This window comes from Clarias gariepinus, chromosome 2 (genome assembly GCF_024256425.1).
Source record: "Clarias gariepinus isolate MV-2021 ecotype Netherlands chromosome 2, CGAR_prim_01v2, whole genome shotgun sequence".
Lineage (NCBI taxonomy): Eukaryota > Metazoa > Chordata > Actinopteri > Siluriformes > Clariidae > Clarias > Clarias gariepinus.
Window position 1 is genome coordinate 31,212,935 of NC_071101.1, and position 20,564 is coordinate 31,233,498.

The following is a 20,564-nucleotide window of genomic DNA, read 5'->3' on the forward strand; positions in this document are numbered from 1 at the left end:
AATTGTGGACCTTAGTTATTAAAAAAAGAAAAAATTTATACAAGTCCCCTCAGGGTCATTGTACTGCATTGTACTGCATTATTGATTTGTGATGTTTCGTACATTTTCTAATTATAATGAGCATTTGTAGGTCATGAGTGTAAAATCACACCTTCCACACTACAAGGTTATTACTTGTAGAAGGAGAATGTGAGAGTGGAGCAATAAGGGGTGGGTGTTGTTAACCCCAGTGGGTAGATTTGATTAAGGGCTGTTACTGGGTCAATGTCAGCATCCGTGTGCTCTTTAGAATCTGTATGAATATATTACAAGGTCTTTCTAAATACAAAACCACTCAAACCTGCACATAGATCAGACACATCTTGCAAGTGTGCGTAGTAGCTGCTGTTTCTCTTAAGTGCTGCCCTCTCTATGTCAAGTGCATCCTCTTCATGCGTCCCAGAGGCTGTCTACCATGGCAGCTCTGCTCACCAAAACTGCATTGCTGCTAATAAAGCCAGACTAATTAGCTACACACACTCACCATCACGCACACACAGGATGGCAGTGGTTGGTTTCCAGACCCCCAGGGGGTTGAGCATGTACATTACACCGGCAATCAAATCTCATGTCATTAATATGTATAATAGCTTGCTCAGGCCACTGTAAGGCAATCTGGGTATTGTTAGAATTCTCTACATAACACACTGTAGGTGGGATTCAGGATTTAGATTTAAGTGTTAATGAGAACTTTAAGTGTAATGTGCTGCTCATGTGCTACTGTTATCTCTTGTATAGCATTCGTAGCCTATTGCAAGATTCACTACATTATGCAAATATTTTTTATGTTAATAATTGATGAAAGTTGGTTGTTTGATGCACACGAGATGCTGGTTTTCTAGTAGAATTGTTGGCTATTACATCATTAAAGCCATCTCTTTTTTTTCTCTCGCTGGGTTTTTAACCAAATAGAGCCTAAGGCAAGCAAAATTTATATTTACTAAAATATATGATTTATTTGTCTTTAAAATCAAATTAAATCAAAATGTAAATTAAATGGCCTGCAGTGAGAAAGAAATGACTGTCTGAATTTCACAAAACATTTAACCTGAAATGTAACTCTTCATATTAGCCTTTTAGCATATTAGCTGTGCAAGCTAATTTTTTCGTTCTTCTTGCTAGCTTCTTGAGAATCAAGATAAATTTATGTAATAGTTTTGTTTAATTTTTATGAACAGACAATATTTCTCCCAAAATCAAAATATAGCTAGTGTTATTCAGAGTGTACAGTGTATGTAAAGGGAATGACATCACAGCACAACAAAATAACCCAAGATTATGCAGTATTTGCAGAGCTTAAATAACTCAAATAAAACAAAATGCAAATAATTTGTAAACAAATTGTGTTAATGCTTGGCTAAATAACATTAAGGAATCAGTATTTGGTATAATAACCCTGATATGCAATTACAGCTTTCATGCGTTTTGGCATGCTCTCCACCGGTTTTTCACACTGCTGTTGGGTTTATACCACTCTTATACCACAGCTCAGCTTTGCTTGATGGTTTCTGACCATCCATCTTCCACTTGAAGACATTCCAGAAACGTTTCCTGGTGTAAATTGCAGTGGACTCTTGTTTTTTCCCCCCAGAGCTGTACAGTATATACAGGGGGGGGGATAGTGTTTGCAAAGAGAGTCCCCTTCCTTTAGGTGTTTACTCTCTTTTTTGTTTCTTGGCCTCTGCTTTGTACGTGCCATTTAACAAAAAAATCTATCCAGGGAGATTATTATTTTTTTATTTCCATTTAAAAAAATTTTAAAAATAATTTTTTTATTAACCAGAGCACCTGAAAGAAACCCTCCAAGCACGGGGAGAACATGCAAACTCCATGCACACAGACCCTGAGGCAGGAATCGAACCCTCGACCCGGAGGTACAATGTGAAGGACAGTGCTAATCAGTAAGCCACCATGCCATTAATGATCATTAATTATGCCAACCTTAATTATAAGTTGCAAAGATGACAAGGAGCAAATGTTGTACCGTGCTTAACATGTGATTGAGTTGTGTGTAGTGCCGTGCATGTACGCTACTTAGGAGATGGAGGCTTTAATAAGAAAAAATCTATGTAGAATTCTTTGGTACAGGAATTATTGTTTATAGTTTGTGTCATAGGTAGATTCTAAGCTCTAGCATTCAGAAAATAAACCTGATCAATGTTCTTTATGTTATCTATATGCATCGCTGCATTAAACCACTCATTAAACCACACATTACCAGATCTGAAAAACACTGCACCAGGGTTTCTCCTCGCTCTTATCACAGAAGGGTAATTCATTGTGAGAAGTTGTCAATGACGGAGAGCTACGCGCTTGAACACGAGTGTGATTGTAGTTGTTTAAGACTTCTGGCTTCCTGTAATTACGCTTCTGAAGGAGTTGGCCTGTGCCCAGAACTATCACTCTGAGCCAAAACGCAGGACGAAGAGCTTCTTTACCCTAAAGGACTGCAGATCTGGTCTGAACAGTGTTATGCTTGTATCTGATAAGGCAGTAGGCCTGCGAAAGAAGGTCTTTTAACTAGACTTCTCTTTACATTCTTGTAGATCTAAAGAAAGCTTCAATTATAACACGGTTTATGTAGTTCACATAAAATGTTTTACATTTTAACAGAATCCAGCATGTGAGCAAACAAAAAACTGAAGTTTAAAACACCTGCAAATCTCTCTCTCTCTCTCTCTTTCTGTCTCTGTCTTTGTGTGTGTGTGTGTGTGTGTGTGTGTCTATACAGAATGTTACTGCCTATTCTAGTTCAACCTTGAAAAATTAAAGATCTGGACTTCAGGTTTACGAGAGAGAGAGAGAGAGAGAGAGAGAGAGAGACCCACCACCGGGGACAGTTCATTTAGATTTCATCCCCTTTCTGTCTCCGTGTCTCTCGGGCTTGAGAGTGGATTTCCCTCTGTCGTTTACCTTCAGTCCATCTCCTTTCTGTGGGGTCAGGACCTATTATTCTGACACTTTATTTCATGCTTCACCTTTGAGAAAAGATTGAGATGTGTGTGCTTTTGTGTGTGTGCTTTTGTTTGTGTGTGTGTGTGTGTGTGTGTGTGTGTGTGTGTGTGTGTGTACAGGGGGAAGATCATCCACATTAGTGTCTGGCATGCCTCAGATGAAACTGGCTGTGTGGATTGATTGGTGCTTTATGCCCTGTGGTCTTGTTTGGGTTAAACACAGAATCTATCTGTCTCTTTCTTACACACACACACACACACACACACTGACTGGACTGGACCGGATTGGAGAGTCTCTTGAATTCAGCTGTGAATTTAAAGGCATTGACTATTTCTCCGCCTGGTTTATCCACCTGTCTGTCTGTCTATCCACCATGTTTGGTGTGCAGCGAGAGTCAGAATGCTGACGTTGCCGGAGCTTGGGCCAAGGGTGCAAAAATTCTTCGAGTGGGAGGGGCTGTCAATCACAATGCCTTTACTCAACTGTTGACATCTATCAGCTCGAGAGAATGGATAGCTTGGAAAGTATATTAGAGTGTATTACACCTGCCGTGTGGCACAGCGTGAGCAGCCAAGATGTACTTGTCTGGATTTATGTGTCACAAAGAAAGCAAATACCGTAGGGTAAGTCAGCCTGATGGGTGAGATCGGTCAGTCTTGCAATAGCATTATGTGGAACCTTGCTTTAAATAAAAGCAGTGATGAGGAACATGTGTGAGGTACAGTATAGAAGGAAAAGAAGGACACCAGAAGAGTTTAGTGTTTGAGAGTGGAGTAAAACATAACCTCCAGTGGCATTCTGGGTGAAGATTTCGAGTGTGTGCGTTCTTGTGTGAGCAGCCATGTTGGATCTGTTCCCAGACTCATATGACAATGATCTGCTGTGCGTTTGCAGGCCTGTTGTTTAACCACAGCTGATAGCGTTTTGCCAAAAATAGAGTGCAAGCTGTTAAATCAGTGCGAAAATATCTTTAAAAAAAAAAAAAGCTGCCATGAAAGTCTGGTTGTGTTGCGATGCCGAGACTCATGTGCAGGTGTGCATGTTGGAGGGATATTTATCCTCAGAAATGGGTTGACAGGAAGATGTAAAACGTGCAGGACAAATGAGAAAGAGAGACAATACTCAAATCTGATAGGACTCGAATCTGGTAACTCCAGTTTGTGACATTTTACAGATTTTGTCTTTCTGGGTAAAGGATAAAGTTGTGAAAAGGTAGAGACTGTAGGTTTACAACAAGATACACAGACAGCCAGACAGAGGCAGAGACAGAGACGGGAGGAGGGGCGGTTAGCCTCTACCTTTTCACAACTTTGTCCTTCATCCAGAGAAACCAAAAGCTGTAAAATGGGCATCTCCAACCCTGAGCAAAGTCATCACAAAGGTTTAAAACATTAAATGCTCATTAATTGTCAAGGTTAAGCTAAAACAGCAAGAGTTATAATTTTCTGGACACACACATGCATGCGCGCGCACACACACACGCACGCACACAGAGAGGCTGCTTGTAAAAGAGCAATGGAGCATTACAGTTTCCTTCCATGCTTACTGTGGAAATAAATCTTTCAATTTTATCAGTCATTCATCTCATCCCTGATTCACCACATGCCTCTTCCTTCAGCCTGCACATGTATTCATTAATCAGAGTTTGTCAGTCCCTGTCTCTCTCCTCCCTGTCTCTTCTTCTTCTTCTTCTTCTTTTTATAGTCTCTATCTGCCTCTTTGTGTTTCTTTCATAGTTTTCCTCGTATTTACGCAGCTTTTATATATAGTCAGTTATACAATGTGTGCTTGTATTTACTTGTGTGTGTGTGTTTGTGTGCATGAGTGTGTGTGTGTTGGTGTGTGAACAGCAAGACAGAACACACTCATTATCAGAGCTGAACCCAACAGCCTGCGCTCCAGACTGGCCTGCTTGCCATCTTACACGACCGCAGCCAGCTTTAGCCTCCACTTACAAGACTGTGTGTGTGTGTGTGTGTGTGTGTGTGTGTGTGTGTGTGTGTGTACAGGGAGTGTGCAGGTGCGTAGGAGTGCAATAGAGATGAGAGTCCATATTTGTACTAAAAATGGCAGAATAATAAAAGTGCATGCATCAGGCTAGATATAATAGTAAATTTGAATATAATAATAAACCCTGTAATTGGAGGGAACTGTGAGGTTTCTTACGTGTTCTCCCATACAGATATTATTGTTCCAATTATCTTTTTACTTGATCTTAGGTTTCTTATTTATGTTTTATCTGTTACAGGATACTCTTGCATATGAATTGTTTTTACAATCTTTAAAGAGCACAGAAATATTAATATTATAATAATATTATATTTATGTGTGTGTTTTGGTTTAAATGCGGAGCATTTACAGTACACTTAAATGTTAATATATTAATTTATCAGTGCAAAATGATTTAATAAAGATACAGTATTGATAGATATGTGCCAGGGATTTATGATTTTGTGTGAACTTTTCCATGTCTCTTTCTTTTACAGTACATCTCTTTTTGTTCTCTGTCTTATGTCTATAAAGTGACCACCTTGTTATGCGTTCTCATTCCCTATATGGTAATACCTATGGGTCTCCAGAGTCCTTTTGTTTCCCCCCAGAAAATGTTAATGTGCTTTCCCATGTGACTTTTTCTCTTTGTTCTCTCTGGAACATGTCAGTGACTTTTATCTCTTGGATATACAGTACGGGATGGACGTGACACAAGCTGTCTGGTCAAAGGCTTGACTATATATTTATATATATATTTTCCATTCTGATATTAAACAGAGATCATCATTATGAGTGTTGTGTGGTATCTCCTCCGGCTGCTAACTTAAGCATACTGTATCAGAGCACGGCGGACACATCAAGTGATTCTTCTTCCTTTAATTCGTCTACAAATTCACAGTATGTGTGCAAAATAATATGTCTGGAGAGCACATTTATACCAGACTCCATTCATATTCAACCATTTTTCATACTGCTTATCCTGTGTAGGGTCATGGAATCTATCCATGGAGCCTTTCCAAGGGGACTCAGGGAATAAAGTGGCAATGGATGGCGTTCCAACTCATAAGCACAAGCACACACACACTCTCACACATACCCAGGCATACAGTATGGACCATTTTAAATCTGAGTAACTAAAGGAAAGCCACCAACATGCGAACTCCACACACACAGAATAAACCCCAGACACTAAAGGTGCCCTGAGCCAATGATCCAGTGTGCCCTCCTCATGAAAAAGAAGACGACACATCAGTGGCTCACAATGATCAAACTGGTTCCTAATAAGTCAGTATAAAAAAACGTAATATACTCACAAAAACTCAATATCAAATTTTACATTGATATTATACTTTAAACTCTAATTAGCAGCTTTTAAACATCATACTGGACACACATGTGACCTCTAACACAGCCGCTTTTTGCACATTATGAGAAGAATCATTCTAAGAATTTGTTTGTGTGTGTGTGTGTGTGTGTGTGTGTGTGTGTGTGTGATTCACAGGCTCAGTGGCACTGAGTGTGTTCCTGGTGTCATTGGCAGTAACAGTGTGTGCTGTTTGGCTGGTGGCTCTGTGCGGCGTCTGTGGCTGGTGTCAACGCAAGCTGGTGAGTTACACACACACACATACACACACAGTGACCAAACTACATATCTACGTATATACATATAGCCCTTATTGATCAAATGAGCATCTAATAAAATCTATGCATGGAATTAACCCCACCCCAAACCTACCCACATATCTTTTTATTCTCCTAAATTTCCTTAAATGCCTAAAACAGCCAGAAAGAGAGAAGGATATATGTCTAAAGAAATTCAATCTTTTTGGGTTTCCAGAAGTCACAGGCTATGGAAATTCCCAGCAGTCAGCCATGAGCTTGTTTCTGCATTAACCCTGGTGCTGCACATTGGCTGGAATTGTTGCTCCTTGTGATCTGATAGCCTTCTGTAGGCTTCAATCCTCATCAAGAGGAAGCTCAAATCTGTAGATCTTTAAAAATACCTTAATGTGAATTAAGCAGTATCATTTAGGGACTTTTCTGTAATATCAATTAGCTTATTGCTTCTCTAGAGATAGGTTTAGATGTGAGGGTTGTTTGGTTTATAGCTACAGATTATTCGACATGTGCTTGGTTAATTAGCCATTAGCTCATAAATTGTATTTAGTGGTACTTAATTCTAATGTATCAATTGTTAATGGATCGTGACCTAAAGGTTTCAAAATAATGTGGGTTATATTTTCCAGACAACAGGCAGATTCATCATTGTAAATGTCAGTAAAATGTTTCAAACACATTTAATTGCTAAATATTGTGCAAAAATCTCAGAGCTACAAAAACGCTTTGAGATTTTTATAGAACTCTAGAACTTTATATATACTTAGTATATATATATATATATATATATATATATATATATATATATATATATATATATATACACACACTTTATAGGACTTTTGCTTTTGGATGCATTCCTATAGGGTTTTTACTCAGCTTAGAGGAACTTTATAGTCTTGCACAAGGACTTGCAAGGATGGAATTTTCATTAATTTTATATTAATTAGTGTAGAGCTCTTTAGACCTGCAACGAGACAGTATAGTTTGTGTTTAAATTGCATTGTCACTTTTTTATTCTATTCTATAGAACTATTTAGATCGTATAGAACTATTTAGATCGTGCCCTGGATGTGCATCCCACAAATCTCCATCAACTGCAAGATGCTTTCCTATCAATATATATATATATATATATATACTTACCTAAAGGATTATTAGGAACACCTGTTCAATTTCTCTTTAATGCAATTATCTAATTAAACAATCACATGGCAGTTGCTTTAATGCATTTAGGGGTGTGGTCCTGATCAAGACAATCTCCTGAACTCCAAACTGAATGTCAGAATGGAAAAGAAAGGTGATTTAAGCAATTTTGAGCGTGGCTTGGTTGTTGGTGCCAGACGGGCTGGTCTGAGTATTTCACAATCTGCTTAGTTACTGGGATTTTCACGCACAACCACGAAGACCCCACCAGGTATCACTCATCTCTACTACAAATAGGAAAAAGAGGCTACAATTTGCACAAGCTGACTAAAATTGGACAGTTGAAGACTGGAAAAATGTTGCCTGGTCTGATGAGTCTTGATTTCTGTTGAGACATTCGAATCATAGAGTCAGAATTTGGCGTAAACAGAATGAGAACATGGATCCATCATGCCTTGTTACCACTGTGCAGGCTGGTGGTGGTGGTGTAATGGTGTGGGGGATGTTTTCTTGGCACACTTTAGGCCCCTTAGTGCCAATTGGGCATCGTTTAAATGCCACGGGCTACCTGAGCATTGTTTCTGACCATATCCATCCCTTTATGACCACTATGTACCCATCCTCTGATGGCTACTTCCAGCAGGATAATGCACCATGTCACAAAGCTCGAATCATTTCAAATTTGTTTCTTGAACATGACAATGAGTTCACTGTACTAAAATGGCCCCCACAGTCACCAGATCTCAACCCAATAGAGCATCCTTAAGATGTTGTGGAACGGGAGCTTCGTGCCCTGGATGTGCATCAAACAAATCTCTATCAACTGCAAGATGCTATCCTATCAATATGGGCCAAAATTTCTAAAGAATGCTTTTAGCACCTTGTTGAATCAATGCCACATAGAAATAAGGCAGTTCTGAAGGTGAAAGAGGGTCAAACACCGTATTAGTATGGTGTTCCTAATAATCCTTTAGGTGAGTGTATACACACACACACACACACACACACACGGTATATTTATGCTTTTTTATGGAACTGCAGTTTAACTTCTTTGCTTCAAAAAGCTTTTTGTATAGAATTTTACTCACAGTAGGATTTTATAAAACATTTGCTTCAACATGCATCTTATATAGCCTTAATTAGTAATTACTTCATATAGGGCTCAAATGGGACTCTATATAATGTCTGTAGATCTGTATTTCTACAAATTTAAAATTTGCCATTTTATCTGCCGCCTTGCCCATTTCTTCATGTCAGAAAGAGAGAGATGTTGAAGTGCATTACACAATGTAAAACACATCATACGCTCATCATACAGTACAGTCAATCACAAACACATGCAGACATTTACCTCAACTATAACAGACCATCTTTTCCATACTTCCAGACAAAAGGGTGTTTCCAGCAGAACATCAGGTGCGCGGCAGCACTTTATATGCACGGTCTATTAAATTTCTTTTCTATCTACTCCGGGGCCAATATTAGGGGAATATTTCAAAAAGGAATGAGGTTGAATAATGAAAGGGAAAGAAGCAATTTGTGAAACTTCTTTTAATTAAAACTTGACTACCTACAGCCATGAGTGTTACAAGACAGATTGTCTGTGGACTTAAATCTGTCACTGCGCATAGATTTTCTTCTTTTCTTACAAACCACAAAACTGCACTCACACACCTCACACACTCCCACTCTCACACTCATGCTGAGGCTTTCTCCTTCACAGGCGAGCACTGTCACTATAGATTACATTGAACGGCTTGGAGTTGTAAAGCAGTCCTTGGCTTATGTAACAAAATTTGGCTCATCATTGTAAAAACGTGCAGCTGCACTTTTTAAGTGTCTGAGCAAACCCAGGATTCTTATAGCACACACACACACGCACACACACACGTTTGACAAGATCTTGATACGCGTTTGTGTCCATGTGTGTGTGTGTATGTGTGTGTGTGTGTGTGTGTGTGTACATGTGCACATGTTTCTTTGCACGTGTGTGAGTGGGTGGTGCTTGATCCCTCTCCGTTCAGACTGTGTCAGTGTTAATTAGGCAGTATGAAATGTGATTGATTAAAATGCAGCATGCAGGCCTAGTGCATCTTTCTTTCTTCAATAACTGATTTGCTTGTTTCTTCATATGTTGTTTCATTTCCCACAAACAGAAAACTCAGGATCATCACTTACAGTAAACACATCAGGACATTAGTAACAGTAATAAAGTCTTATCTTCTCATCAACTCGGATAAAACATTATAATGCTAAGTTAACGACATGCATGACGTGTAAGTGTGCACCTGAGCACATGGTGTATTTGAGAGTGAGCAAAGTGTTCCATGTTGCTGTCTGAAAGCAATCTTGGGACTGATTCATCGCCGGGAGTCTGATGCAAGTGAACCCTGCAGAAAGAGCAGAACAATTTGCTCGTCTGACGTCAGGTTGTGTTTAAAGTTTATTACTGATTAATTATAAGAGCCTTTCTGCAACATTAATACTCAGCTTGGCTAGTTAAAATCTAAAATAAAAAAAAATCTGATATACTAAAGAGACCCTTACAGATTAATTGAAAGCGAAATCAGTTTAATGTGTAAAAAGTCTCACACTTTAATTTAGAGTTGTTTAATAAAGAGACACCTTGTTGAAGTTTACTGTGCTAATCTCACTGCGCTGAGTAAGTGGGCTTGGTTTGTGTGTTTGACTGAAAAGCTTTAAAGTTTTATTAGTAGGACAGAAAGCTGTGTGGATAACATGACGTGCACCGTAGACCATGTGGAAAGAGCTCACTTACTCACTCATCGTCTACACCGCTTTGTTCTGTATATGGGGTCGCAGGGGGGCTGGAGCCTATCCTAGGTGACTTGGAGCATAAAACAGGGTACACCCTGGATGGGGTGCCAGGGCAAACACACATCCACACACTCGTATGCTTATTCACACACTGCAGGCAATTGTACCTGGACGAAACCCACCAAGTACCGGGGAAACTCAAAACTCTGGGAATCGAACCCCGACCCTGCAGGTGCAAGGTGACAGTGCTAACCAGTGCCACCCATTTGTGAAGAGCTGCTGCATATAAATAAAACAAACACTTTCTTGTCCACCTCCTGTATATAAAAAAAAAAACAGAATTGACATTTTGACAAGATATCTGACCTTCTCTGAGAGCCTGAGGGGATTTCTAAGTCACAGAAATACTGACAATACTCAGCAAGTTGAGAGCAGAGGTGAAGTTGCACCAGCTTACTTCGGTTAGATGGCTGTAGTGCTTAAGGTCTAGCATACACACACACACACACAAAGAGAGCGGCAATAAAGAGGAAGATAACAGGCATTTTGTCATCCTAATGAGATTAATTTATAAGAAACCATAAGAGAGTTTGGATTAGTGTTTAGTCTTCTTCCCTCTTGCTTCTTCACCTGTCTGGTTGCCCTTCACTTTTTCATTTCCTCTAATCATAATACCATTATGATGACCATTGATTACTCCAGCCTAGACTTCCATAATATATTATATAACAGGTTTATCATACCTATTTGATTTTACATTATCACAAAATCCAGTGACGGCATTTGCCTCCTAAATGAAAAACCTTAGCCATAACATTATGACCACCCACCTAATGCTGAGTGGGTCCCCCTTTTCCCATCATAACAGCGATGCGCTGTGTGTTCTAAACCTTTCTATGGGAACCAGCATTAACCTTTTTAAGCTCTTTCTTCTATTGGATGGGACTACACAGGCCGACCTTCACTCCCCATGTGCACCCTTGAATCATGACCTGTCACCGGTTCTCCAGTTTTCCATCTTTGGATCCCTTTTGGAATATCAAGGCCACTACAGAAGGTAATTTGTGAAAGAATCCCATAAGAGCTGCAGTTTTGGAGTTGTTCTAACCCAGTTATCTAACCATTACAATTTGGCCCATGTCAAAGTCATGCAAATAATACACTTGCCCATTGAGCCTCATTTATTTATATTTTGGTTCCGAAGAGCATTTAGGAATTCAAGGAGCCTTTGAGGAGAAAGTCATTCGGACTTTTTTGGTTTTTGTTTTTTTTGAGTTTTTGTCTCTCATTTTCAGTCCAGTCCTTGTGTACCTGACCATTCTCAGAGGAATCTTTTTATTTGTGAAGCCACACAGTGACCTACAGTATGAATCATTCAAGCCATACATATGACACACCCATGGTCCTTGCTGATTTAATTTTTCACATCCAAGACTCTATGGCCATAACGGCTCTAATCTAAGTTAATTGGTGATTATTGAGGCTGGTAACTCCAAATAAACTTCTCCTCTGCAGCAGAAGTAAGTTTTGGTTTGGCTCTTCTGTTAAGGTCTTCATGAGAGTCAGTTTCATCATGGTGCTTGATTTTTGGGTTTTGCAAACACACTTGACAATACAATGGAACCTCGGTTCACGGACGTAATTTATAGCACTTAATAAAAAAAAAAACTGTTGAGAGAGCAAACACTTTATTTTTACATGCATGTATTGGCCTCGTACATTTCTTAGGGAGACTCGCTGACGAGAAGGAATGAGAGGAAGATAGGTGGGGAGGACGAGTCCCTTTAGGTGGCCCCTGGTTTGTACATGGCAGCGGTTTTGGTTGCTGGCCAATTACTCAACTGCACTGCACTTGAATCGATTAGTTTGTACTCAAGGGCACTGTCCTGTTCTTGCAAGAACTATTTCAGAACAGCTGGCATTGATGCCTTAAAATACCAACTGGCTGTTCTTCTGTTGTTACTTAATAACCTAATTCCATACATGTTATATAAATCCAAACTCATGTCCAAACTTTACATTAGAAAACTGATTTGTAACAGAAGTATAGTGCAATGTGATTATTTATTTATTTATTTTTAAAATCTGATCGATGCTTATCAGTGCAAAACCACCATTCTGTTAAGGCTTCATGATTGCCACAGTACGTGACCGCGCATCTGGTCATATTTTTACTCTCTCGTCCACTTTCTTTAAACCTGAATTGGTGTAAATGCTAATTTTTTTCTCATCCTAGGCTAATGGTTCTGGATATTTTAAATTGTAAAATGAGAGAAAGACTAATATTGCACCAGCCTAGTCAAATTCTTTTGTTTTAGGATCTCTAAAATCTCTCTAATATATTGCCTGCTTGTACAGGTGGATATTTCCAACAAGGGATTTTAGTGTAGTATCCAATAAAATTGTGTAGCCTGGAGTTCTTAATATCACTCATTTCTCAGCATTCTGCAGGTGGATGCTTCCTTAATTACACACACACACACACACACACACACACACACACACACACTTTTCCCATGCGAATCAGTTGGACGTCACATGCGTCATGGCTGAGTGTCAGGGGGTCATACAGGCTAGTATTAAATCCTTAATGAAGTCTGGTGAGACAGACCCACCATGCATCTCTCTCTCTCTCTCTCTCTCTCTTGCTCTCTTTCTCATTCTCTCTGTCTCAGCAAATGTGTGAGAGTGAGAGAGTGGTGATAATTGCATCCTGTCTGGTGATTGGAGGGAACCTCCGGTTCTGGGTGCCAGTGTTTGATATGAGTGAGTCGGTACTCCAGGCAGGCTTTAATGAAGGCAGCGGGTGATGATCAGAATTGCTCCAAAACATCTTTCTATTAGAGGAGAAATGGTGCGTGGTTACCCAGGGGCCAGAAATCATCCCCGACAGACAAACACACACATCTCATCATTAATAAGCACTGTAGATTTGGGTGATTACTGTACAAATCCTGTCTTCTGAATGAATTAATGAGTTAATTTGTTCGAAATCACATTCAAGGTGATTCATGGTTGACCTTTTTTTTTAATTGGTTGGAATTTTCCCAATACACAACTGGTAAAATGTTTAAATTATATCCAGAAGGCATCATTTTGGATGGAAATGAGAAAACTTACATCATCACACCATAGTCTGTGCCAACACTCATTCCTGATCTGGTTTGCCTGAGTTTAAACAGATACTATGTCAGAGATATTACAGTAACTGAAACCCTGTGAGTACTGTATGACAGTAAGGTCTATTTCGAATATCAGTTTTCTGTTGGAAGAAGTTTGCATTTTGTTTCTTTTTTTGGAAAGCAAAGCAAAATTGGCAAAGTTATAATGTATTTAAATAATAAGCAAATATACAGCCTTGGCTAAACATTTTGAGAATGACACAAATATAAATTTTTACAAAGTCTAGTACTTTAGCGTTTTTGGATTTTTTTTTCCAGATGTTACTATAGTATACTGAATTATAATTACAAGCAAGGGTGAAGACCTTTGATTGACATCCAGATATGCCAGCGACTTTGGTTACATGGAGTTTAATTGCATTTTCAAAAATGAGTAATATAATTTGAATAATGTACAGACTTTACAGTTTCATTAGATGTATGGATTACATTAATTTCATGCAAAAAGTCAAGATTTGTAAATACTATTAGTCCTGTGTCTCGCCAACAGTAAAGTATCATGAGATTATTCATGTGTGAGGTTACGTCTCAGCCAGGAGAGTGGGCGCACTTACAATTTTGCCTAAGAACACAGACATGAATAGTTAATGGTACAAAAACATCCCCCAAAAGCAACTTCTCCCAACCACATAAGAACAGTTTGCTGATGAACAATACCTTCTTCAGCACGATGGAGCAGCCTGCCATAGGAAAAAAAAATGGGCCGGGAAACAAAACATAGTCATTTTGGGTCCAGGGCCAGGAAACTCCCCAGACTTCCCATCGAGAAACTGTGGACAATCCTCAAGAGAAGGGTGAACAAACAAAGACCCACAGATTCTGACAACCTGCAAGCATTGGTTATGGGGTACCATCAGTTAGGATGTGGCTCAGAAGTTGATTGACAGCATGGCTGGGCGAATTTGAGAGGTCTAGGAAAATAAGGGACTCTTTGCATAAACTTAATGTAATTGTCAATCAAAGACTTTTGACATTATGAAATGCATGTAATTATACCTTTTCATTGTTCAGCATGTCTGTCTCCACCTCCGTTTGGAATATACACAGTGTGAAAGTCTAATACACATCTGTCCTTTTACGAGCATCAATTTTATATGTATTCATTATGAATATTTATACATGTTGATGCCTTGTCTGTACAGGAGCAGATTAGCATATAGTCTTCACTAAAGTGTATTAGCATCTAAATTAGAAATTGTGTTTGTGCATATAGGATGTGCCTGTGGCAAAAGCAAATAAACACAAAACCAGTGCTAATGACGAAGCACTAACTATATTTAGATGGCAATAACTTTATCTTGACAGCATGGTTTATTTATGCCAGACCAGAGCGCGCGCACACACACACACACACACACACACACACACACACACACACACACACACATTTATTGCATTTGCTTCCAGTGTTAAGGATGTGAACAAGAATATACACCTCTGAGTCATAGGTTATCAGCTGACATTTTGAGTGAGTTGCGTGAGTTTTTTTTTTTTCAAGAGCTTCTGAATGCATCTCATATTGCCTCCAGCTCATCCTTAGTCAGAGGAAATCTTTAGGAATGCTTCCAAGGATTTAGACAACTATGCACATGTACTGTATATATTTGTCTATACAGACCACTGGGAGTATAATAACGTAGACAGACAAAAATAAATTGTGTGGTTATGTTTGTGCATTTGATTGCTGTGTTATTCAAAGGAGTATAGTCTGAGCTGACGGGAAGGCTACTGTAACTCAAATAAGCATTCTTTACAAAATGGTGGTGATCAATAAAGCAAGTCGGAAACTCCCGAGACAAAACAAAGTGACACCAACAACCCAACATCTCAAAATCACTGCGATCACATTTTAGATTTAGGATTTGTGGAGTCTGTAATACGAGGGGTGTTCAAGGAAAACCGGAACTTGTGATGAAATTTCTCGTGAATGAAGGTGTAAAAATGATTGACATTTACAGAAGACATGAAGGACAGTACGTTGATGAGAATTTTAGCTGCAGTCAAACGTTTGAATGGTGGAAACGTTTTGAAGAAGCCTGAGCGTCTGTGAATGATGACCCCGGCCGAGGTGGCTCAGAGCCCACTGCACTCATTCCTGTCAACATTCAGCGGGTGGAACATCTGATCGTTGAAAACCGACAGATAATTTGTCACCAACTTGAGAAACAGATGCATCTCTCTGTGGGAACTGAACGCACAATCATTCACAAACACCACTTGCACATTACAGGAACTCAGCTGAGAGTTATTGCCATGTCCTTCTGTACGGTCCTGACTTTGCTTCAAGCAAGGTCCATGTGTGTGGGCCATTAAATGAGTTCCTAGAAGTCCAGCATGTCTCACATGAAGCAGTATGATCATGGCTCCTACATACCGAGAAAACGTTCTACCACGATGGTATCCAAGCCTTAGCGAAACTTTGGGATAGGTGGATTATGTAGAGCAATATACAGTAGGGAGGTTTTTATTCTCATAACTGCGCTGTTATTCTGCACAAGCCCCTCATATATTAAAGGTCATACTGTAGTAAAGATTTTATACATTGAGAGTGTTATATTTCCTTAAATATTTCTTTGGAACTTGTTAAAATGCAAATCCAGAGCAATGTAACGGAGTGCCTCAGTACGAGTCCTTGGAGTGTTCTTGACTGAATTATTGCATAATACCTGAACTACAGTACACTATAGACCAAAGGCACACAAGCTTGCAAAAATGGTTTTGTGCCCGATACATATTTTATAATGCTGGCATTTGTCCAGCAACCAATATAACACATGTTTTTGACATTTAATCAAGGAATGTCATAAAAAAAATTATTTCGACCCTAAAGCTCTGCTCCTACGAGACGAAACTTTATTGGTCAGTGAGGAAATCAAGGTTTGTGATTTGAAATGCTGGCACTGCGACACACACACACACACACACACGCACACACTCACACATACACACACACATGGAATGCCCTTTTAATTATTTTGTAAATGACAGCTCAACTTGTACAGTATGTATTAAGGCTAAGACTCATGGTTCTTTAATTGAACACATGCTGCACGATTTGCTTCAGTAAATAATCTATATTACTGTGTCGATCTTGATGTTTGTTTCTACAAAATGGCTTCCAAACCTTCAGCTTGTTGCACTAATTATTTCCACTAATCGGTTAACATTACATCAGCATTACAACATTACATCAGTTTGTGTGAAGGCACATCAAGGAATGTGTCAGTGGAGGATTTTGGGAGCTGTGTGGTTCAAAGTTGGAGACTGGATCAGTAGGTTAAGTCTCTGCTGTAGGAACCACGTAACGATCAAGCTTCTTGGTTTGATCTCTAAGCACTTGGGATTTTAATCCAATGCCTTCAAGAAAGATGCTTCAGACCACTGACACTACCACAAAGCCTTTGAAGCCGTGCTGCTCTACGGGTTGTAACACAAGCATGACACTGTTGCCACATGTTCTCAGCACACTCCCACTAGTGGCTCTAGCATGAATACATACTGTAAATGTAATAGTGAGTTAAAATGGCTTTATTGGCATAAATGTGGTTAACAAAACAATTATGCTGACGTTGACATGAAAAATATGCAGCTCTCATGCATGTACCATAGGCATATTATACACACAGAAAAATCCCCATATTGGAGAATTATATAGATTTATATGCTGTCCCTGTCTTAGCTCTCTCTCTCTCTCTCTGTGTCTCAGTCACTCTCTGGCTGTCTTTCTTTCTGTCTCTTTCTGTATCTCAACCTCTATATCTCTTTACCTGTCTTTCTTTATATCTCTTGCCTTTCTTTCTTACCATTTCTCTGTCTCTTCCTGTCTCTTGCACTTTCTGCATCTCACCCTGAATCTCTCTCTCTCTCTCTCTCAGCAGAGGGAAACATTAACACTAAGCTTATTAAAAAGCCCAGCACAGTCACAGATCAGAATGGAGCACAAGTTCCATATAATGAATGACAATGTGCCAAGGTTTGAAATAATGGTATGCTAATAAGGCTTTTCGTTCAATAACGGATGATAGAAAAATAGTTTTTACTGATAATTTATAACTCATTATAACTTTTTCTTTGTTTTGATATAAGAAGAAAAACATATGAATGTTTTCTTCGCCTCATCTAACACTGTTAAAACTAAAGAGTCTTAGTAAGAAGAAAACTCACTTACTTCGTCTCACTCATTGTCTATACCACCTAATCCTGTATACAGGGTCGCGGCGGGCCTGGAGCCCATCCCAGGAGACATGGGGCACAAGGGCCAATCCAGCGCAGGGCACACACACACAACTTATTCGTACACTACGGGCAATTTGGGAATGCCAGTTAGTCTAATCTGCATGCCTTTGAGAAGAAACAGAAGTACCTAGAGGAAACCCATACAGGGAGAACATGCAAACTCCGTGCACAGAGAGGCGGAAATCGAACCCAGGCCAGGAATCGAACCCGGACCCTGGAGATGCTAGGCGACAGTGCTTACCACTAAGCCACTGTGCCCACAATAAAACTAAGATAATAAAATTAAAGTAAGTTAACAATTAAGCAGTAAGTCTCTCGCTCTTTTTGAGAGTATCTGAAGCTACACTGATCATCCATAACATAACACAAAATACTGTGAGTACTGTATATCTTTGGGTATAACATGCTGTCTGCCCCCAGGAAGACAGCAGCAGATCATTTGGACGCTGTGGGTTGCGGGGTGTGCCTCTGTGGATCAGACGTGTTTGTTTGGCACAGATCTAGTTTGGAGGCTGGGACGTTGGCCTTAAACTCTTTGCCTCCTGAGCCCTGTGTGACATGCTGTGATGCACAATTATATGAGGGGCGTTCAAGTCCGACTCAGACTTTTGACAAAAAGTATGAAAGAAAGCATTTGATTGACATTCACAGAAGATTTCAAGCACAGTACAGTGACGAGACTCTAAGCCACAGTAAAGCATCTGAACAGTGCAAACGTTTTTAAAAAGGCAGTGAGTTTTGTGAATGTCGATCCTGATGGAGGTGATTTGAAGTCCACAATGTGAACATGTGAACATTCAGTGAGTGGAATGCCTGATCCTTGATAACTGACACATAACTTGTATGGGTACGGGTATGTCTGTTGGAACTGTATACGCAATCATCACGAACACCACTTGCACATTACAGAAATCCAGCTGGAAGATTTTCCCACACCATGTGTAGAGTCGTGACCTTGCTCTATGCCATTCCTACATGTTCGTCCCATTAAAGAGGTTGCTGGGAGGCCAGCGTCTCATACGTGAGCAGGCAGTATGATCATGGCTCTGGCGCCCTGAGAAAACCATCTACCTCGCTGGTGTCCAAGCACTAGTGAAAGGGATAGTGCATCAATGTAGCAGGAACTATAGAAACAAATAAAGGTCGTTCTTACGTTCATAACTGCGCAATCAAAGTCCGGTTTGACTTGAACGCCTCTCGTGTTCTATCGGATGATACTGAAGTTTAACCTGCCTTTTGTAAATAGTAATCACTTTCATTATTGCGTTAAGTGTTTGAAAGAGAAAGCGAGAGAGAGAGAAAGAGAGAGAGAGGGGAAGGAGGCATAGGAGACGCAGGTGTATGAACAATCAGACTGAGAGATAGCGAGGAGAAGGATGGAGGACACTTGATGAGTGAGAGAGACAGACAAAGGCAGACAGATGGATGGACACACACAGGCTGGCTAGAAAAAACAAAGGAGAAGGGCAGAGGACTTTGAAGTTGACTCTGAAGAGAGATGAATCAGATTCGAAAGTGTGAGAATGAGTAAGAGAGCATGCCAGAGAGTAGATAAAGGCAAAAAGAGAGGGAATAAATGAAGAGATCCAGGCTAGACAGCAGGATCCCCTTGAGAATTCTTCTGAAATTCTCGTGTTGACAAAGTACTGTTGCACTGTTGTCTGGTTAGGTGTGTGTGTGTGTGCGTGTGTGCGTGTGGTACAGTGCTTATTTTTCTCATGTATTGATATATCTAAATTACTATTGTTTTCTCTCCACACACACACACACACACATAGACATACACACAAGGTATTTCAAATTTTTTCAGCGATCATGAGGAGTATCTCTCTCTCTCTCTCTCACCCTCTTTTTAATCCCCTCCTCTCCTTTTTGGCTCCCACTCATGCTCTCTCCCCTCCTCTTTCTCTCTCTTTCTTCTTTACCCTTCAGTCTTCCCTATATTCCATCTTTCTAACAGTTTATCATGCTCTTGAATGATAAATGAGTCGCCCCTTGATCGCTTGCTCTTGTCTGTCACAAAGCAACACTTTTCTCCATTCCCAGGATCCAGAGCGTGTAAGTACACTTTGTGTGTGTGTGTGTGTGTGTGTGTGCGTTCGTGTGTGTAGAGAGAGTTTGTGGACAAGGATTTTTAAGGTTGATTAATACACCAAATTTAAGTTTTATTACAGGGGCAGATGACATTTCATATTAGATATAATGATTCATATAATGATACTGATGTTGTATGCTGTGTAGTCTATCTGCAGCTGTAGAAGTAGAGTTTTGTATTTTTATTTTTATAAATCGCTTAACACGGTCTATGCCTCATAACATAAATAGAACGATAGCAGAACCAAAAGATTTTTCTGTATTGCATCATGAGTGGAATGTAGTATGGCAAAATATATTCATTCATTTATTTATTTATTTTATATATTTATGAGAATAAGCAGAGCAAAAAGAGAGCCCAGTAACACTGATCTCACCAGTGTTTATATATATATAATACTTTTTTTCCCCCGAACCCACTGATCCCACTCATATCACTCCATTTAATATGGACCAAGCCCATGACCTTGCTCCAGTGGCAGTGTTCTGATAATCCCGAGGATGCTGTTTTCGATTTGCAGCTTA

General features: G+C 39.6%; 1 protein-coding gene across 1 annotated transcript in view; it reads left to right on the forward strand.

The window, feature by feature from the left end:
• syt7a (synaptotagmin VIIa) overlaps window positions 1–20,564 on the forward strand; it is a 125,785-nt gene that overhangs the window by 51,801 nt on the left and 53,420 nt on the right. The window contains exon 2 of the mRNA XM_053513741.1: window positions 6,488–6,591. Within this exon, the coding sequence (XP_053369716.1) occupies window positions 6,488–6,591 (104 nt within the window). The remainder of the gene's footprint in view (window positions 1–6,487; window positions 6,592–20,564) is intronic.